This window comes from Amblyraja radiata, chromosome 29 (genome assembly GCF_010909765.2).
Source record: "Amblyraja radiata isolate CabotCenter1 chromosome 29, sAmbRad1.1.pri, whole genome shotgun sequence".
Classification (NCBI taxonomy): Eukaryota; Metazoa; Chordata; class Chondrichthyes; order Rajiformes; family Rajidae; genus Amblyraja; species Amblyraja radiata.
Window position 1 is genome coordinate 18,166,630 of NC_045984.1, and position 16,262 is coordinate 18,182,891.

A 16,262-nucleotide genomic window follows, 5' to 3' on the forward strand; every position below is an offset into this window, starting at 1 on the left:
CTCTCTCTCTCCTCCCCTCCACCCCCACCTTTCCCCTCACCCACCCTCCCTCTTCTCCTCCTCGCCACCCCCTCTCCCTCTTGCCCCTCTCTCTGTGTCTCTGCCCCTTCTCTCTCTGCCCTCACTCTCTACCCCCCCCCCCCCCCGCCTCCCCCCCCTCTCTAGATGTGACTGCAAGTTGGGGGCTATGCGTCAGTAGATAGGGTGGTTATGGGATAAAAGGAGCAAATTAATAATATAATATCAAGGGGGGTAATTAGCGTGAGTGCGGGGGGGGGGGGGATAGTTAGTGTGTGTGACGCTGCATGCCGCCTCCCCCCCCCACAACCGCACGTTGGAGGAACAGACCCAACGGGTCTGCACTTGGTCTAGTAACTTTATAAAGATAAATCAATTGAAAAACAAAACTGTGCTCATTGGGACCTGCAATGCTGCAGAAATTATTTTATATCCTTCCCCAGATCTGTGTCTCGATACAATCCTGTCTCAGAGGCCTACGGACAATTCCTTCGTCTTCAGCACAATCAATCACAATAATACTTTATTAGCTAAGTATGTTTTGCAACATACGAGGATTTTCATTTGCCAGGTCAGCCATACAAATAAAAAGCAACGGAATGCACAAAATACATTTTAACATTAAATCATACATTAAACATCCACCACAGTGACTCCTCCACATTCCTCACTGAAATGGAAGGCGAAAAAAAGTTCAAATCTCTTCCCTTCTTTACTCTCCCGCGGTCGGGGGCCTCGAGCCCTCCGTTGACGGGACAATCTTGACTCCCGTAGCCGGCAGCTTTTGGTCCTTCCGCATCACGGCAATCAGCTCCTGCATCGGGGGGATGTCAGCTCCCCCCACGCTGGATGTCAGCTCCCCCCGCCCTGTCGGAACTGGTTGAGCCTCTGCGCCGATGGAGCTTCTCGACTCGCCTCTCCCGAGACTGCAAGCTCGCGATGGTAAAGTCTGCAGGCCTAAAGTTGGAGAGATCCCAGGCAAGGGATCGGCTCTGATGTTAAGTCCACGCCCCGCGGTGGGGCTCAAGGTCAGTCCGAGGAGGTCTCCGATGGTAGGCCGCAGAGCGACCAGAGATGCGACCCAAAAAACAATCGCATCTCTGGCAAGGTAAGAAACTGAAAAAAAGTTTCCCCCGACCCCCTCCACATACAACAAACCGGAGAATATTTTCACAAACTTTTAATACATACTAAAAATGTTTTTAAAATGATGAAAAAGCAGATAGACTGTTGGCAGGGCTGCCAATCGTGCTTGGTTTTTGCTCTGACATGCACTGTCAACTGTGGGACCTGGTATAGACCAGGCACGTGCCGTCAGGGTTGGCAAGGTAGGCACTGCCTACCCTGACTAAAATTATAAAACGGTAATTATTAAAAATAAATAGTAAAGACACGGGAGAATTAAGCCTACATAAGAGATCGATCTCTTAGGTAGGCATAATTCTCCGTGCCATTCATCCGCAGTACTTGCAACACGCGAAAGTCTATGCAGCTGACATGCCGTCGGCGTTGCTTCAAGCCTTCACGACAAGGGGAGTGGAAGGCACCTGAAATTCTGCCTTTGCAGTACTGCGTATGCGCAGCGCAAGTTTCTTGGCGGGTTTTCAAACATGGATTGCCATTATCTTAGGAGTATCTTTGGAAACAAAGAGAGAAGAATGGAGTTCGTGTACCAATAATGTGGTAAATACATTTCTTGGTGCTATATGTTTTTAAATACTGTATTTCCCTGCAATGAAGACGCTATTTTTAACCCAAAAATAAGGCACGAATATGTACACGTGTCTTGGAAGCCGAAGTTGGAAGATTGTAAGTTAAGAAAGAAAGAATTGGTTATCCCTCAGTACAGCAACATCAAGAACAATGTTGCTAGACTGAGGGATAGCCAAGTCTATCCCTCATTTCTGGCAGCTGATGGGAAGCGGCTGTAAAAGGACAGCGCCGCTGGGGGTGGAGGGAGAGCTCCTTTCACAGCATGTGCGAGTCTGGCCAGGGGTAAAGTTGTATTGTATGTGATGACTATGGGTAATAACAAATAGTCTAATATAGTAATAGAACATGGAACAGTACAACACAAGATAGAATCTTTGACCCACAATGTCTGTGCCAAACATGATGCCAATACCATCTCTTATTTACCTGCACATACTCCATATCACTCCATTCCTTCCATATCCATGTTCCTATCTAAAAGTCTCTTAAATGCCACTATCGCATCTGCCTTCAGCGTATTCCTGACACTCACCACTCTCTGTGTTAAAAAACTTGCCCAACATATCTCCTTTAAACTCTGTCCCTCTCACCTTAAACCTATGACCTCTCGTATTTGAATTTTCCATCCCAGGAAAAAGATTCTGATAGTCTACACTATCTATGCCTCTCATCATTTTATATACTTCTGTCAGATCTCCCCTCAACCTCTGGAGTTTCAGAGAAAACAATCCAAGTCTGACCATCCTCTCCCTTTGCTACAGAGTCTGTAGCTAAAACCCACTAATCCAGGCATCATTCTGGTAAACCTCTGCATGTTTTCCAAAGCCTCCAGATGTTTCCTGTAATAGGCTGACCAGAACTGCAAGCAATACTCCAAATGTGGCCTAACCAAAGTCCTATGAAGCTGCATCATGACATCATGACTCTTATATTCAATGCCACGACCTTTGAAAACAAGCATACCATAAGCATTCTTCCCAATCTACTTGCCACTTTTAGGGTGTTAGGGACTTGCACACCAAGATTCCTCTGTACATTTACATGCACAGAATATTTTAGCTGTAATGAGGCGACCAGAACTACCACCATACTCTAAACGTGTCCTGCCAATGTTAAGTAAAACTCCTATTATGACTTTCTGACTCTTAAACTCAATGCCCCGACCTATAGAAGACAAGCCTACCGTAAGCTTGTGGAGGAAGAAACTGCACATGCTGGTTTAAACTGAAGATAGACACAAAATGCTGGAGTAACTCAGCCATATAGGCAGCATCTCTGGAGAGAAGGAATGGGTGATGTTTCGGTTTGAGACCCTTCTATCTTGACCTGAAACGTCACCCATTCCTTCACTCCAGAGATGATGCCTGTCTTGCTGAGTTACTCCAGCATTTTGTGTTTACCATAAGCCATTTTTCCTACTTTATCTACTTGTGTTGCCACTTTCAGGGAGTTATGGACTTGAACCCCGAGATCCATCTGTATATCAATGCTGTTGTGGATCATGCCATTATTTGTATATTTTTCCCTTACATTTGACCTCCCATAGTGCAATACCTCACTGTTGCTTGAATTAAGCTCCATCTGCTATTTCTTTGCCCATTTTTGTTGCTAACCTCTATCCTGCTGTATATTTTGACAGCCTTCCTCACAGTCCATATCTTCAACTCTGACATCCTCCACTCCCCATTCATTGGCCAGCTCAACAATGTTATTGATGACTGCTGGAGGTTCTACCAAAACAAATATAGGCACTCTTGCGGGTTGTTCAAAATGCAAATGTTGACCACTTTTACGCTTTTTTTTGGGACAAAAGAAAGCTTGAAATTGAAGGATCGCTATAGCGGAGTAGCGCAATGCAGAGTAGCGCTAATCAAGATATTACTGTATTGATTTAAACAACATCGATCTCAAATATCTATATTAATAAATGCAATCTCAAGACAACATTTACAACAAAAAAATGGTTGGATATAAACTGTATCATGCTCACCCTTCCCAAGACATCAAGAGGTAGGTTTGAGTTGATCAACACAGGTTTCACTTTGTCACCTGATAGGAGGCCATTTAATGGGGACAAGCTTTCAAAAATTCCATCAAATTTGGCTTTTTCTTCGGGCTGTTGAGAAGGAGTTAAGGATAAGTTAGCACTTCGTCTTAATGTGATGCTTAAACTATTCAAGCCAATATTCGGTTTTGAAAGATTGGATTTATTCCACAATTATTATTTTGTTCCCAATATGGTTATTAAAGAGCAAATCTTTTTTTAGGTACCTTTCAAACGTTTAACCATTTTGATAGGTTACAAATGCATCATGCACAATACAGTTTTTTATTTTTAATGTTTTTTCATCAATATTCAAATGTCTACGTTCATCTTATCATCTACTTGTCTCAGCCAGGGTGAAATCCACATTATGAGTAGGTTTTCTCAATTATATTCAGTGACAGTGATTAAAATTGTTGAAGTACTACCCCTTTATTGCTCTGCACTATAACACCAAAGCTTTGCCGCAATGTATCCACCTTATAAATAGTTTAAAATTATAATGTATTCCATCTAAATTGGATAAAAGCTCATCCCTCAGCACAATATATCAAATTATGCCCTGTTTGTTTAATGGTTTCCAAAATGTAGGGATTAGCTGCCATGCTACATTTCTAATGCATTTTTAATTCTTAATTTTTCATTTTATGAACTAGTTTAATTAGTCTGATGAGTTTCATAATCCATATATATCCTTCTAGTTCTAAGTATCTTATCTCAGTAATTTCTCTTCTTTTTTTTTCTCTAATATATGGAGATACTTTCAAACCAGATATTTTATTTGTCACAGGTCCCATTCCCAAATTCTAAACAATCTGAGTTTTTAAAAACATTTCTTTCCCCATTAGATTTATGAATAATTAGAGTAATTGTGTCATATTTAGTAACACTTAGTTTAGGGAAGGTTTTCCCTTTACATGCGCCTACGGACCTCATGCAGATCATCTTAATTTTTCTTGGTATGAATTTTGAAAATCCATTTTCATATGTCATCATTCCAACCCATCGGATAAAGGAAGAAAGGAAGATAATAAAAATCGTTGGCACAAAGTTAAGAAATCTATGATACATCTTGACTCGGTTCCTCAAACACTGCTCTCCTAAAATTTTCATCTGACACCAATTCGGATAAAGATTTAAAGGTAGAATAAAGTTCTCTCACTCATTCAAACTTTATTACAGCACTGTCTTCTACATTATTACATTACTCGATTTCCCTTCTCCCAGACCTTTACTAGGTGTCAAGCTGGAGCCGCTATGTACCGTAAATCCTTTCTGATTCAGAACATAGGTGAGACTAACCAAATTATTTTCTCATGGGTCCATTGCAGAAAGTGAATAACAATATATCCAATCTGGATTGGTTTTACACTTTATAAAACCTAACTCATTCAAATCAGCCAAAATGGTATGGTCAGCTACCCAACTCACCCTTACAGCCCAGTGCATGTCTGAAGAGGGAGAGGGCACTATTAATAAGGGACTGTTGCTGTCATGCTGTAAAAAAAAAACACAAAAAGTCAATTCATTAGTAAATCAAAAATGGAAAGCTCCGAGAGTGAGTTCTTGCAAAAAGTCACACATTCAAGCACTCGTAGCAGCAATGAAATGAAAAATGAAAATTGCAGTGGAAATTGCTTTTAGTTCTACAACAAATTCATCTTTGAGATTAATAAATAGGCTAGTAATAAATTATCACCAACCAATAGATTGGTTGGTGATAATTTATTACATTACTAAAACTCTCATCTTGTTTGTTTGCATATGCGTGAGTCACGGAAACTCTGCCAAAACGGTACATGATAGCGCTACAATTTTTGGCCCACTTTACTCACCATTGTCCTGGGGTGTGCAATAGCCAAGTTTCATTCAGATTGATTTTATGTTTTACAAGTTATTGACATTTTAAACGTTACAAAAATCACTTTTCAAGCCACTTTTCCACGCCCTGCCCGTCAACCGCATTATAATGATGTCACAATAGGATCCCGAATCTCACTTACACTTTTTTTTTAAATCGCGATTTTCAAAAAAATTCTTCCGTTTTCATTACAGCTAACAGTGGCTGTTATTTTAAAGAAAGAACGCGATTTTCATTTTTTTTTAAATTGCGATTTTCATTGTGACGGTGGGATAGGGAGGAGGTTTCATTTTTTTAAAACATCGCGATTTTCATTGTGGGGTTGGGATAGGGGGGGGGGGGTTTAATTAAAAAAAACATTGCGATTTTCATTGTGGGGGAGTGGGATAGCGGGGAGGTGAGGAGTGGGGGAGCAGGGGGAAAATGGGGGAGGTGAGAAGGGAGAGTTGGGAGGAGGGGAGCAAGGGATAGAGGGAGAGGAGGGGGAAGTGGTGGAGGTAGGGAGTGTGAGATAGAGAGAGAGGAGGGCAGTAGGGGAAGTGAGGAGGGAGAGTGGGGGGGGTGGGATAGGGGGAGGTGAGGAGTTGGGGTGCAGGGGGATAGAGGGAGAGGAGGGGGTAGGGAGGGGAGAGGACTTATGGAAGGAAGGAGGGAGTGACTGAGGGTAGGTGAAAGGAGAGGGAGGGAGAGGTGAGGGAGGGAGTTGGGGAGGGGAGGAGAGGGGAAAGAAGAGGGAGGGTGAAGAGGAGGGGGAGGGAGTGCTGGGGGATGAGGGTAAATGGAGGAGGGTAGGAAGAGGGATGGCGAGGTAATGGAGGAGGGGAGAGGGAAGAGGGAGGAGGGGGTGAGGGGAGGAAGCCGAGGAGGGTTGGTGGAGGGTGACAAGAGGGAGCATAATGGAGATGAGGAATAGGGGTGGAGGGTGACAAGAGGGAGCATAATGGAGATGAGGAATAGGGGACTGAAGAAGGAAAGTGAGATGCGTTCACATTGATTTTATATTTTACAGGTTATTGCCATTTTGAACTTTAAAAATGTCGCAGTCGCACTCCCAGTTGGGGGGGGAGTGTTGCCTTGGCTCGCGTCTCAACAGGGATCTCTAACGTCACAACGAGAATCTATCAGCCTGTACAGTTGGGGGCTGTGGGTCAGTGGTGAAATATTGCCTAGGGGGATAGGCCCAAGGTAATGAAAATAACTGATATTTCTGCTCCACACAGTATTATAAATAACTCTTTTTAAAGCCCTGATGCAGGCCACAGCTGGAGCTCTTAATAACTGAGCACGACACAAAGATATCAATATAAGATGCATTGGATATCTATTAAAATCATTCCCTAATCAATACTCTCCCAGTAATGGAGCATCTCAACATCTACTTTGTCATGCTCCATTCCTCCCCTCGCACTTTATGTTTGAATTAAATCACTCATCAGTGTTCTAAATTTCAAAGAAAACATAACTAAATCCTGTAGCTGCGATAAGACAACCTTTTCATCCCAGAATTTAGCCTCGGAGATCTCTTCTGGATTGCATCCAATGCTGGTACATCCTTTCTTAAATCAGGGAACTAAAACTGTACATAGACACAAAAGTTCGATTAACTCAGCGGGACAGGCAGCATCTCTGGAGAGATGCGCTGGGTGACATTTCAGGTCGAGACCCTTCTTCTAAAACCGTACCTGTATTTCAGGAATGGCCTCAGCATCCTGTAAAATTGTAACAATACTTTGTCATTTCTAAATTCCAATACTTCTGGAATAAATGCTAATTTGCAATTTGTCTTCCCAACTACTTGTAATATCTGATTCTAGGTGAACAAGAACTAGATCCCTCTGTACTTCTTTATTTGGAGGTTGGACAGGCTTGGATTGCTTACTCTGGAATGGCAGAGGTTGCCGGGAGACCTGATGGAAGTATATAACGTTACAAGAGGCATAGATAGGGTAAAGATAGTCATAGTCAAAACCTTTTTCCTCAGGATTTAAGGCAGTGCTTTAAGGTGAGAGAGGCAAAGTTTAAAGTAGATGTGCGGGACAGGGTTTTTTACAGAAGGTGGTGAGCAGCTGAAACGCGCTTCTGGGGGTGATGGTTGAGGCTGATACAATAGTTGCATTTAAGAGACTTTTGGATAGGCATATGGATATGCAGGGAATGGTGGAATATGGAATATATGCAAGTAGATAAGAGATGGTCTTGGCATCATGTTCGACACAGATATTGTGGGTTGAAGGCCCTGTTCTTGTGCAGTATTGAATGCTTCAGTTAATACATCAACATACTTATTACTCACTTTTTTCATGTTACGCGGTACAAAAATACATTTTATAGTATCGATACATTTATAGGTAACGTAGGAAACGGGGTCCTGAACAGTGAATTGTATATGCAGGTAGGTGTCAGGGAGGTTGATACTGGAGTCCCACTGGGTTGTAAAGTCGCATGGGAACGGGGGCACCACTGGGTCGGAAGAGAGCAAGGGAACGAAGGTCTCAGTGAATCAGAAGGGAGCGGGGAACCAGGCCTCAGTAAATCAGGGGCGCAGAACCAGGCCTCAGTGAATCGGCAGTGTGGAACCAGAGCCCCAGTGAGATAGAGGCAGTATGGGAACTAGAGTCCTGATGAGACAGAGGGAGCATGGGAACCGGAGCCTTGGTGAGACAGAAGAAAATGCTGGAACCTGGGGCCCAATGAGTCGGAATTTACCACATGAAACAGGTCCTGTAGAGTTAGTAGTGAGCACAGGATCCAGGTCCTAGACAATCAAAGGGAACCACAGGAACTGTGGCCCAAATTAGTCACACCTGTCCTTTACCTCCCCCCTCGGCTCCATCCAAGGACCCCGACAGTCTTTTCAGGTGAGGCAGCGGTTCACTTGCACCTCCTCCAACCTCATCTACTGTATCCGCTGTTCCAAGTATCAACTTCTGTACATTGGCGAGACCAAGCGCAGGCTCGGCGATCGTTTTGCTGAACACCTCCGCTCAGTCCAACTCAACCTACCTGATCTCCCGGTTGCTCAGCGTTTTAACCTCCCTCTCATTCACAATCTGACCTTTCTGTCCTGGGCCTCCTCCATTGTCAGAGTGAGGCCCCGTGCAAATTGGAGGAACATCACCTCATATTCCGCATGGGTAGCTTACACCCCAGCGGTATGAACATTGACTTCTCTAACTTCAAATAGCCCTTGCTTTCCCTCTCTCTCCATCCCCTCCCCTTCACAGTTCTCCCACCAGTCTTACTGTCTCCAACTACATTCTATCTCTGTCCCGCCTACTCCCGACATCAGTCTGAAGAAGGATCTCGACCTGAAACGTCACCCATTCCTCCTCTCCAGGGATGCTGCCTGTCCCGCTGAATTACTCCAGCATTTTGTGTCTACCTTCGATTTTTAAATCAGCATCTGCAGTTCTTTCCTACACATTTTGCCCAAATTAATCAGGTGAGAGCATAGGAATCCAGACCCCTTGAGTTGGAAAAGAGCACAACAAACATCACCTACTGAGCCAGAGGTAGAACCATCAAGATTTCCAAATAAATAGCTGTTTATCAGAACTTTAATGTGTGTAAATAGCATGCATGAACAACATAATTTTAAATGTAAAAGAAAATTGGAAATATATTAACTGGCTGAATGTTAACAGACCCAGAACAGGTGAAATGAGGAGTTGTGGCCGATGTAAACCAAACCAGAAAAGTGTGAAAAGATGCATTTTCATAGAAAATATCACAAATAAAATGAATTAAACAGTACAATTTTGAAGGAGGCAGGACAGATGACACAACACATATTTGAAAGTAGCAAGTCATAGAATTAATAGAGAACAAAAGCAAGGAGGTTATGCTTACATTTGGGAGAATACTGGTCTTAGGAAGGATTTGAGGCCTTTGAGATGGGTGACATTTAAAGTTGAAAGTATGTCCCACCAGATTCAAGGACAGCTTCTTCCCCACTATCATCATATGTTTGAACAGATCTCTCATAAGCTAAGGATGTATTTCTGATCCCCTAATTTTACCTCTTACATTTTTCCTTTCACTGTAACACTATATTCTGCATGGTTTGATTTTATTTATGTATGGGTATTTTACCTTGATCACATGCAAAACAAAGTTTTTCACTGTATTTTCACACGTGACAATATCCCATAGTACCACATCAAAACAGTTTACACCACATTGAATCCTCATGTAGCATACAATATGGGAAATAAATAACATGACAAGAGAACAAATGAATTTGTATTGATACACTTCTGAGAACCACACAGCACTGTAAAACAATCCAAAGACACGAAGTGTCACTATTTTGTATAGGAAGCACAGCAAAGATCTACAAACAGAAGTGATATAAATACCAAATAACCTGTTTTTGTGATGCTGTTCGAGGGATAAATATTGGCCCATGTGCTAAATGAATTCCCCTCATATTCTTCAGAAAGTGTCATTTAACATCCATCCGAAAGGGTAAACATGACTTTAATTTATTGCCCTGACCAAAAGAACAAAAGCAGCATTCATTCAGCATTGCACTGAAGTGAACTATGATGCATCATAGAATTGGACTGGATTATCAAAACTCCCACTATGGGAGCAAGGCTGTTAATTTTTAGTGAAGGGTTCTGCAGTGCACTGATCTTCCTGTACCAGCATAGATTCCCAGGAAGCTCGCAGTATTTATACATTGATACTTCTTAGCAGGAAAATGATTTCCAGCTTACAGAAAATGCAGCCTCTGTGTTTCACGACCCTATGCTGTTGCTGGACCTCATGGAACACACGCTGAATAAATAACCCAGTGTTCTAATACCAGATGTGAAAATTAGTTGATCGCAACAGCAACAGAAAAGGCTGTTATTCTACAACCGTGACCACAGGTCTGTAGAACAAGAAGTTATATCTGGCAACTTTATACAAAGATATAAGGTAATGTTTTGTAAAATGGCATGTCATTTTCATGTTATTAATAGATTTGTTACATTAATTTAGTGAGTACAATTAATTTCAATTTTCTACTACACATATATTTAATGAAATACCAGTCAAATTATGTGCATTTACAATTTTATACAGTGGCCGAGACACTTACAAATTTAGGTGGCGGTAGTGTCACATTTAGACTGTTCAGGCTAACATCATGGCCATTCTGTGCACACGCAACCAGGCGCAAAGACACATAAAAGCCCTGAAATGTAAACAAAAGGTTAGGTAGAAATGTAAACAAATGGTTAGGTGGATGATAGATTAGTGAATAATCAGCATGTCAGAATTAATAAAAGCACAATTTACATACTTGTTTATCCAGATAGCCTTTGCCTTCAGGATCTGCCACATCCCAAATCTGCACAGACCAATACAAAAAGTGAATGAAAACTGTACTCAAAAGATCTCTCCCATCCTTTTCTACAGCATGTTCAAGTGCATAAACGGATTAATTCTGTCTTGCTATTTTCAACACCATACCAGCATTTAGAGGCTGAACACAGTCTACTCACAGAATTAGATCACATACCGATCCTTTGAAGCTATAAACATTTTTAAACATGGAATTTCTAGATTTATACCAATATATGTTACTAATTTGAACACTATTAATATTAAACACAGCAAGGTTCCAGGCAACACCAGTGTGACAATATATTGAGACAGTAAAATTAATCTTTAGTACACACTGTACTTGAGCAGCACTGATCATTAATGACATGAGGATTAGAAACACACGTTTGAATCCCAAAGTAGCTGGAACTTTAATTTGGGTTATTAACTAACTTGATTACAGCAGTAAAATACTGATGATGCTGTATGTTTGAAATGAAAGATAAAAATGCTGGAAATACTCAAGGTCAAGTGGCACCTATAAGGAATGAAAATATAATGCCAACATATCATCAGAAGTTTATTAATTTATATTTAATACATACTTAAATTATCTGAAACCAGAGCAAAGCAAATTAAAATCTGCAAGTTAAAATCTCAGAAAAACTCATCAGGTTTATCACACTTACCCAGTCTGACCTATAGGTGGCTGAAGACCCACACCAATGGGATTGACCGTTAGCTTTTTTTAAATTGTAGGATCCAATGCTCAGTTATGTTAGTAAGACTTTCTTAAAAGAACCTAAACACTAGATGAGAATACTGGTTAGAAACGTTGATCCCAATCCACTAAGCCTTATAGCGCTCCTCATCTGGGAACTGTTGTCTAAATTGGGAGAGATATCCACAGACTAATCAAGCAATAGGGGCGCAGCTGGCAGAACTGCTACCACACAGCTCCAGAAACCCAGGTTCAATCCTGACCGTAGATGCTGTCTGTGTGGAGTTTTCACATTCTCCCTGCTCCGGTTTTCACCCATATCCCAAAGACGTGCGGGTTTGTAGATTAATTGGCCTCTGTAAATTCCCTGTAATGTGTCAGGAGTGGATGAGAAAGTGGGATAACATAGAACTTGTGTGAATGGGCAATCGATGGGCAGCATAAACATTGAGCCAAAGGGCTCCATGTTTCCATATGTATATTTCAATCAATCAATTTCAATCTATAGCTTGACATTAAATGATACAGCCTTATTAATCTGCCCTTCAGATTCAAAACATTACCACACAAAGTCCATTATCATCTTCCTGGGGAGTCACTTCTGGTCAGAAACTTAACTGGATTAACCATATCAGGAAAGTTGCTACAAGAGCAGGTACCTGGATGCTCTGAAGCAAATGACTCACCTCCTACATTTCGAACTCCATGTATAAGATATGTCAGGCATACAAATGGCATTTTCTTTATTTGCCTCTATGATCACAGGTTCAACAACATTCAAAAACCTTATCACACTCCCGATGAAGCTGCCCATGTGACTGGCACTCTACTAAAATAACACAGTGGCTGAAACGGGTGCCATTTCAAAAATGCACCACAGAAACGGAATTAAAATATTTCAACGGCACCACCCAAATCAATGGCCTCTTCCACCCAGAGCAGCAGATGTATGGGAACACAGCTATCTACAAGTAGCCCTAATTCTGCCTTGGAAACACACCCTATTTTAATTTCACTGGATGTTGAACTCTCTTACTCAAAATCACTGTGGAAGTACCTTCACCTGAAGGACTGCAGTTCTTCAATGTGGTTGATCGCCAGTAACTTCTCAAATGGCGATTATGATATAATTGTTGGTCTTCTAGTAACATTGCACTCTGCTAAATATATTTTTTAATGGCACGGAGTTCATCACACCACTAGCCGTAGAGCAGATCAGAAACAGGTTTTTCTGAAATCGACACCTCTGCCAGGATGCCACAATCCATCTCATTACCTTTGGGCTAAGGAGCAGAAACTCTGCCACCATTCCTACAACCACCATGCTCAAATAATTTGTCAGCACACTCAATCAAGGCTTGCCAATGACTGGTATTCCAAAATAGCAAAAGATGGCTCTTACCCTGGAATTACATACAAGCAATAACTTAACACCATTAGAGAAGTGGTAAGGAGGAACCAAAAACATATAACATCTACAGTGCATTCAGATAGTATTCAGACCACTTAACTTTTTCCACAGTTTGTTACGTTATAGCCTTATTATAAAATGGAATAAAAAAACAGTTTTATCATCAATCTACACAAAATACCCCATAATAAAAAAAGGAAAACAGGTATTTAGAAAATTTTGCAAAGTAATTAAAAATAAATAACTGAAATATCACATTTACATAAATATTCAGACCCTTTGCTCAGTACTTTGTTGAGGCACCTTTTCTTTGGCAGTGATTACAGCCTCAAGTCTTCTTGGGTATGACGCTACAAGCTCGGCACACCTGTATTTGGGTAATTTCTCCCATTCTTCTCTGCAGATCCTCTCATGCTCTGTCAGGTTCGATGGGGAGCTCGATGCACCGCTATTTTCACGTCCCTCCAGAGATATTCGATCGGGTTCAAGTCCTGGCTCTGGCTGGGCCGCTCAAGGACATTCACAGACTTATCACGAAGCCACTCCTGTGTTGTCTTGGCTGTGTGCTTAGGGTCGTTGTCCCGTTGGAAGGTGAACCTCCGCCCCAGTCTGAGGTCCAGAACGCTCTGGAGCAGGTTTTCCTCAAGGATCTCTCTGTACTTTGCTTCGTTCATCTATCCCTCGATCCTGACTAGTCTCCCAGTTCCTGTCGCCTAATAACATCCCCACAGCATGATGCTGCCACCACCATGCTTCACCCGTAGGTATGGTACTGGCCAGGTGATGAGCGGTGCCTGGTTTCCACCAGATGTGACGCTTGGCATTCAGGCCAAAGAATTCAATCTTGGTTTCATCAGATCAGCGAATCTTGTTTCTCATGGTCTGAGAGTCCTTTTGGTGCCTTTTGGCAAACTCCATGCAGGCTGTCATGTGCCTTTTATTGAGGAGTGCCTTCCGTCTGGCCACTCTACCATAAAGGCCTGATTGGTGGAGTGCTGCAGATATAGTTGTCCTTCTGGAAGGTTCTCCCATCTTCACAGAGGAACTCTGGAGTTCTGTCAGAGTGACCATCGGGTTCTTGGTCACCTCCCTGACCAAGGCCCTTCTCCCCCAATTGCTCAGTTTGGCCGGGTGGCCAGGTCTATTAAGAGTCCTGGTGGTTCCAAAGTTCTTCCATTTAAGAATGACGGAGACCACTGTGCTCTTCGGGACCTGCAATGCTGCCAAAGTTGTTTTATACCCTTTCCCAGATCTGTGTCTCGACACAATCCTGTCTCAGAGGTCTACGGACAATTCCTTCATCTTCATGGCTTGGTTTTTGCACTGACATGCACTGTCAACTGTGGGACCTTATATAGACAGTTGTGTGCCTTTCTAAATCATGTCCAATCAATTTAATTTACCAATGGTGGGCTCCAATCAAGTTGTAGAAACATCTCAAGGATAATCAATGGAAACAGGATGAGCCTATGCTCAATTTTGAGTGTCATAGCAAAGGGTCTGAATACATGTGAATGTGATATTTCAGTTATTTCTTTTTAATTACTTTGCACATTTTTCTAAACACCTGTTTTCGCTTCTTTATTCTGGGTATTGTGTGTAGATAGATAATAAAAAAAAAAGAATTTAATCCATTTTAAAATAAGGCTGTAACATAACAAAATGTGGAAAAGTGAAGGGGTCTGAGTACTTTCTGAATGCACTGTAAATCTGGGGAGGGGGAGGGGGGGAGGGATGGTTGTGCATATATCCGAACATGGAGCATGACGGTGATACACAGATTTACATCACAATTTTAGGTGTAATGAAAACAAAACCTTGAGTCATCGTGTTTACAGACTCGGGTCATTAGGAACTTGAATCGAACATTGTTTTTGCTGGGTAGGTGACATTCACAAAAGCAACAAAAAAAGGCCAGAGGTGTATTTTTACCAATACTCAAATAGTCCAAAATTAACAGTCCAAAAATAACAAAGCTGCAATACACAGGCTTCCTGAAGCTACGTGCATCAATCTAAGCAGCAAATCTCATGGCAAAGTGTCACGGTTAAACCAACCATTTTCCTCAGGGTAAAGGGTAATTTGAGCTACATTTCAAGACCTACTTATTCTCAAGTGAAGATAATTAATGTGGTGCCTGAAAAAATGAGGGGCTTGAATCAAAAAAGTCACAAGCAAAGGTTTTCACGGTCGAAAGGTAGTGGACACTGATTTAACTGAAAAAAGAACTGACAGGTGGGGTGGAAGTGTGAGGGAGAGGCTTCTTTCCAGTTATTAATTCTAGAGTGAACGGACCTTAAAAGTGATAGCAAATTAAATAAGTCAAAATGGAAAAGGGGAAGCACACACATAGAAGAAAAAAGCAGCGCTAAAGAGAACATTTGAGTGGGACTAATTGATATCTCACAGCCTCCTCCTGTGCTGTCCAAGGAAAGTTACACAAAGGAAAAAGGATACAGTCCCTGAATTACAAACACCCGACCCCTATGTATGTACAAACTCATATAATTTTATTAAACATAAAATTCTAACGTAATACATGCATCCATCCCTATGAATGATAGAAATAGTTTTCTCTCTCTCCATTTTAGTAAGTGTTCTTTGGTATCAATTTTATGTGGTTTTGATGACATTCATTACAATACCTGGAAGTAATGGTTACCGTATCAAGTGATTTCTGACTTATCAACAAAATCAACTTATGGATGTCTGTAAAAACAGAACCAGTTCATTATCCAGAGACTTCCTGTATTAAGAAAAAGAACTGAGTGTAGATCATCCACAGAGACAAAGCCAAACACATTAATCATGTCTGTTTGTCCAGTTAATTATTTTATACAGTTATGAATTTACAACAGTTAAGCTCACACAACGGATGCTGGCTTTACCCCTACCCCCATAATCCATTAACATTTACTTCAGCCAACATTTAACAACCTAATGTAAATAACTTCCTGTTAATGGGATGCTGAAGAGCATGTTTATTATCTAAGTATCTTTCACAGCAGGTTGCAACAATTATATTCCATTAGTCACTTCCTGTACCTATCAAACATGAAAACCCAAGACTTCTGTACTGACTGCGTTGTGGCATTTGATGAAATATTCAAGGTAGCCATTCAGCATCAGTGCTTAATTTTGGTCTACTTTTGCATTTCTAACGCCATCTTCAAATTCA

General features: G+C 41.5%; 1 protein-coding gene across 8 annotated transcripts in view; it reads right to left on the reverse strand.

The window, feature by feature from the left end:
• The window catches only part of eps15l1 (epidermal growth factor receptor pathway substrate 15 like 1), a 249,606-nt gene that overhangs the window by 185,475 nt on the left and 47,869 nt on the right, over positions 1-16,262 (reverse strand). For 7 of the 8 annotated variants that reach the window (XM_033046723.1, XM_033046721.1, XM_033046722.1 and 4 more), the window contains 4 exons: positions 10,930-10,977; positions 10,726-10,821; positions 5,207-5,272; positions 3,722-3,847 (listed from right to left, as the gene is read on the reverse strand). In XM_033046723.1, the coding sequence (XP_032902614.1) occupies positions 3,722-3,847; positions 5,207-5,272; positions 10,726-10,821; positions 10,930-10,977 (336 nt within the window). The remainder of the gene's footprint in view (positions 1-3,721; positions 3,848-5,206; positions 5,273-10,725; positions 10,822-10,929; positions 10,978-16,262) is intronic. The other variant, XM_033046718.1, reaches the window with a different exon arrangement.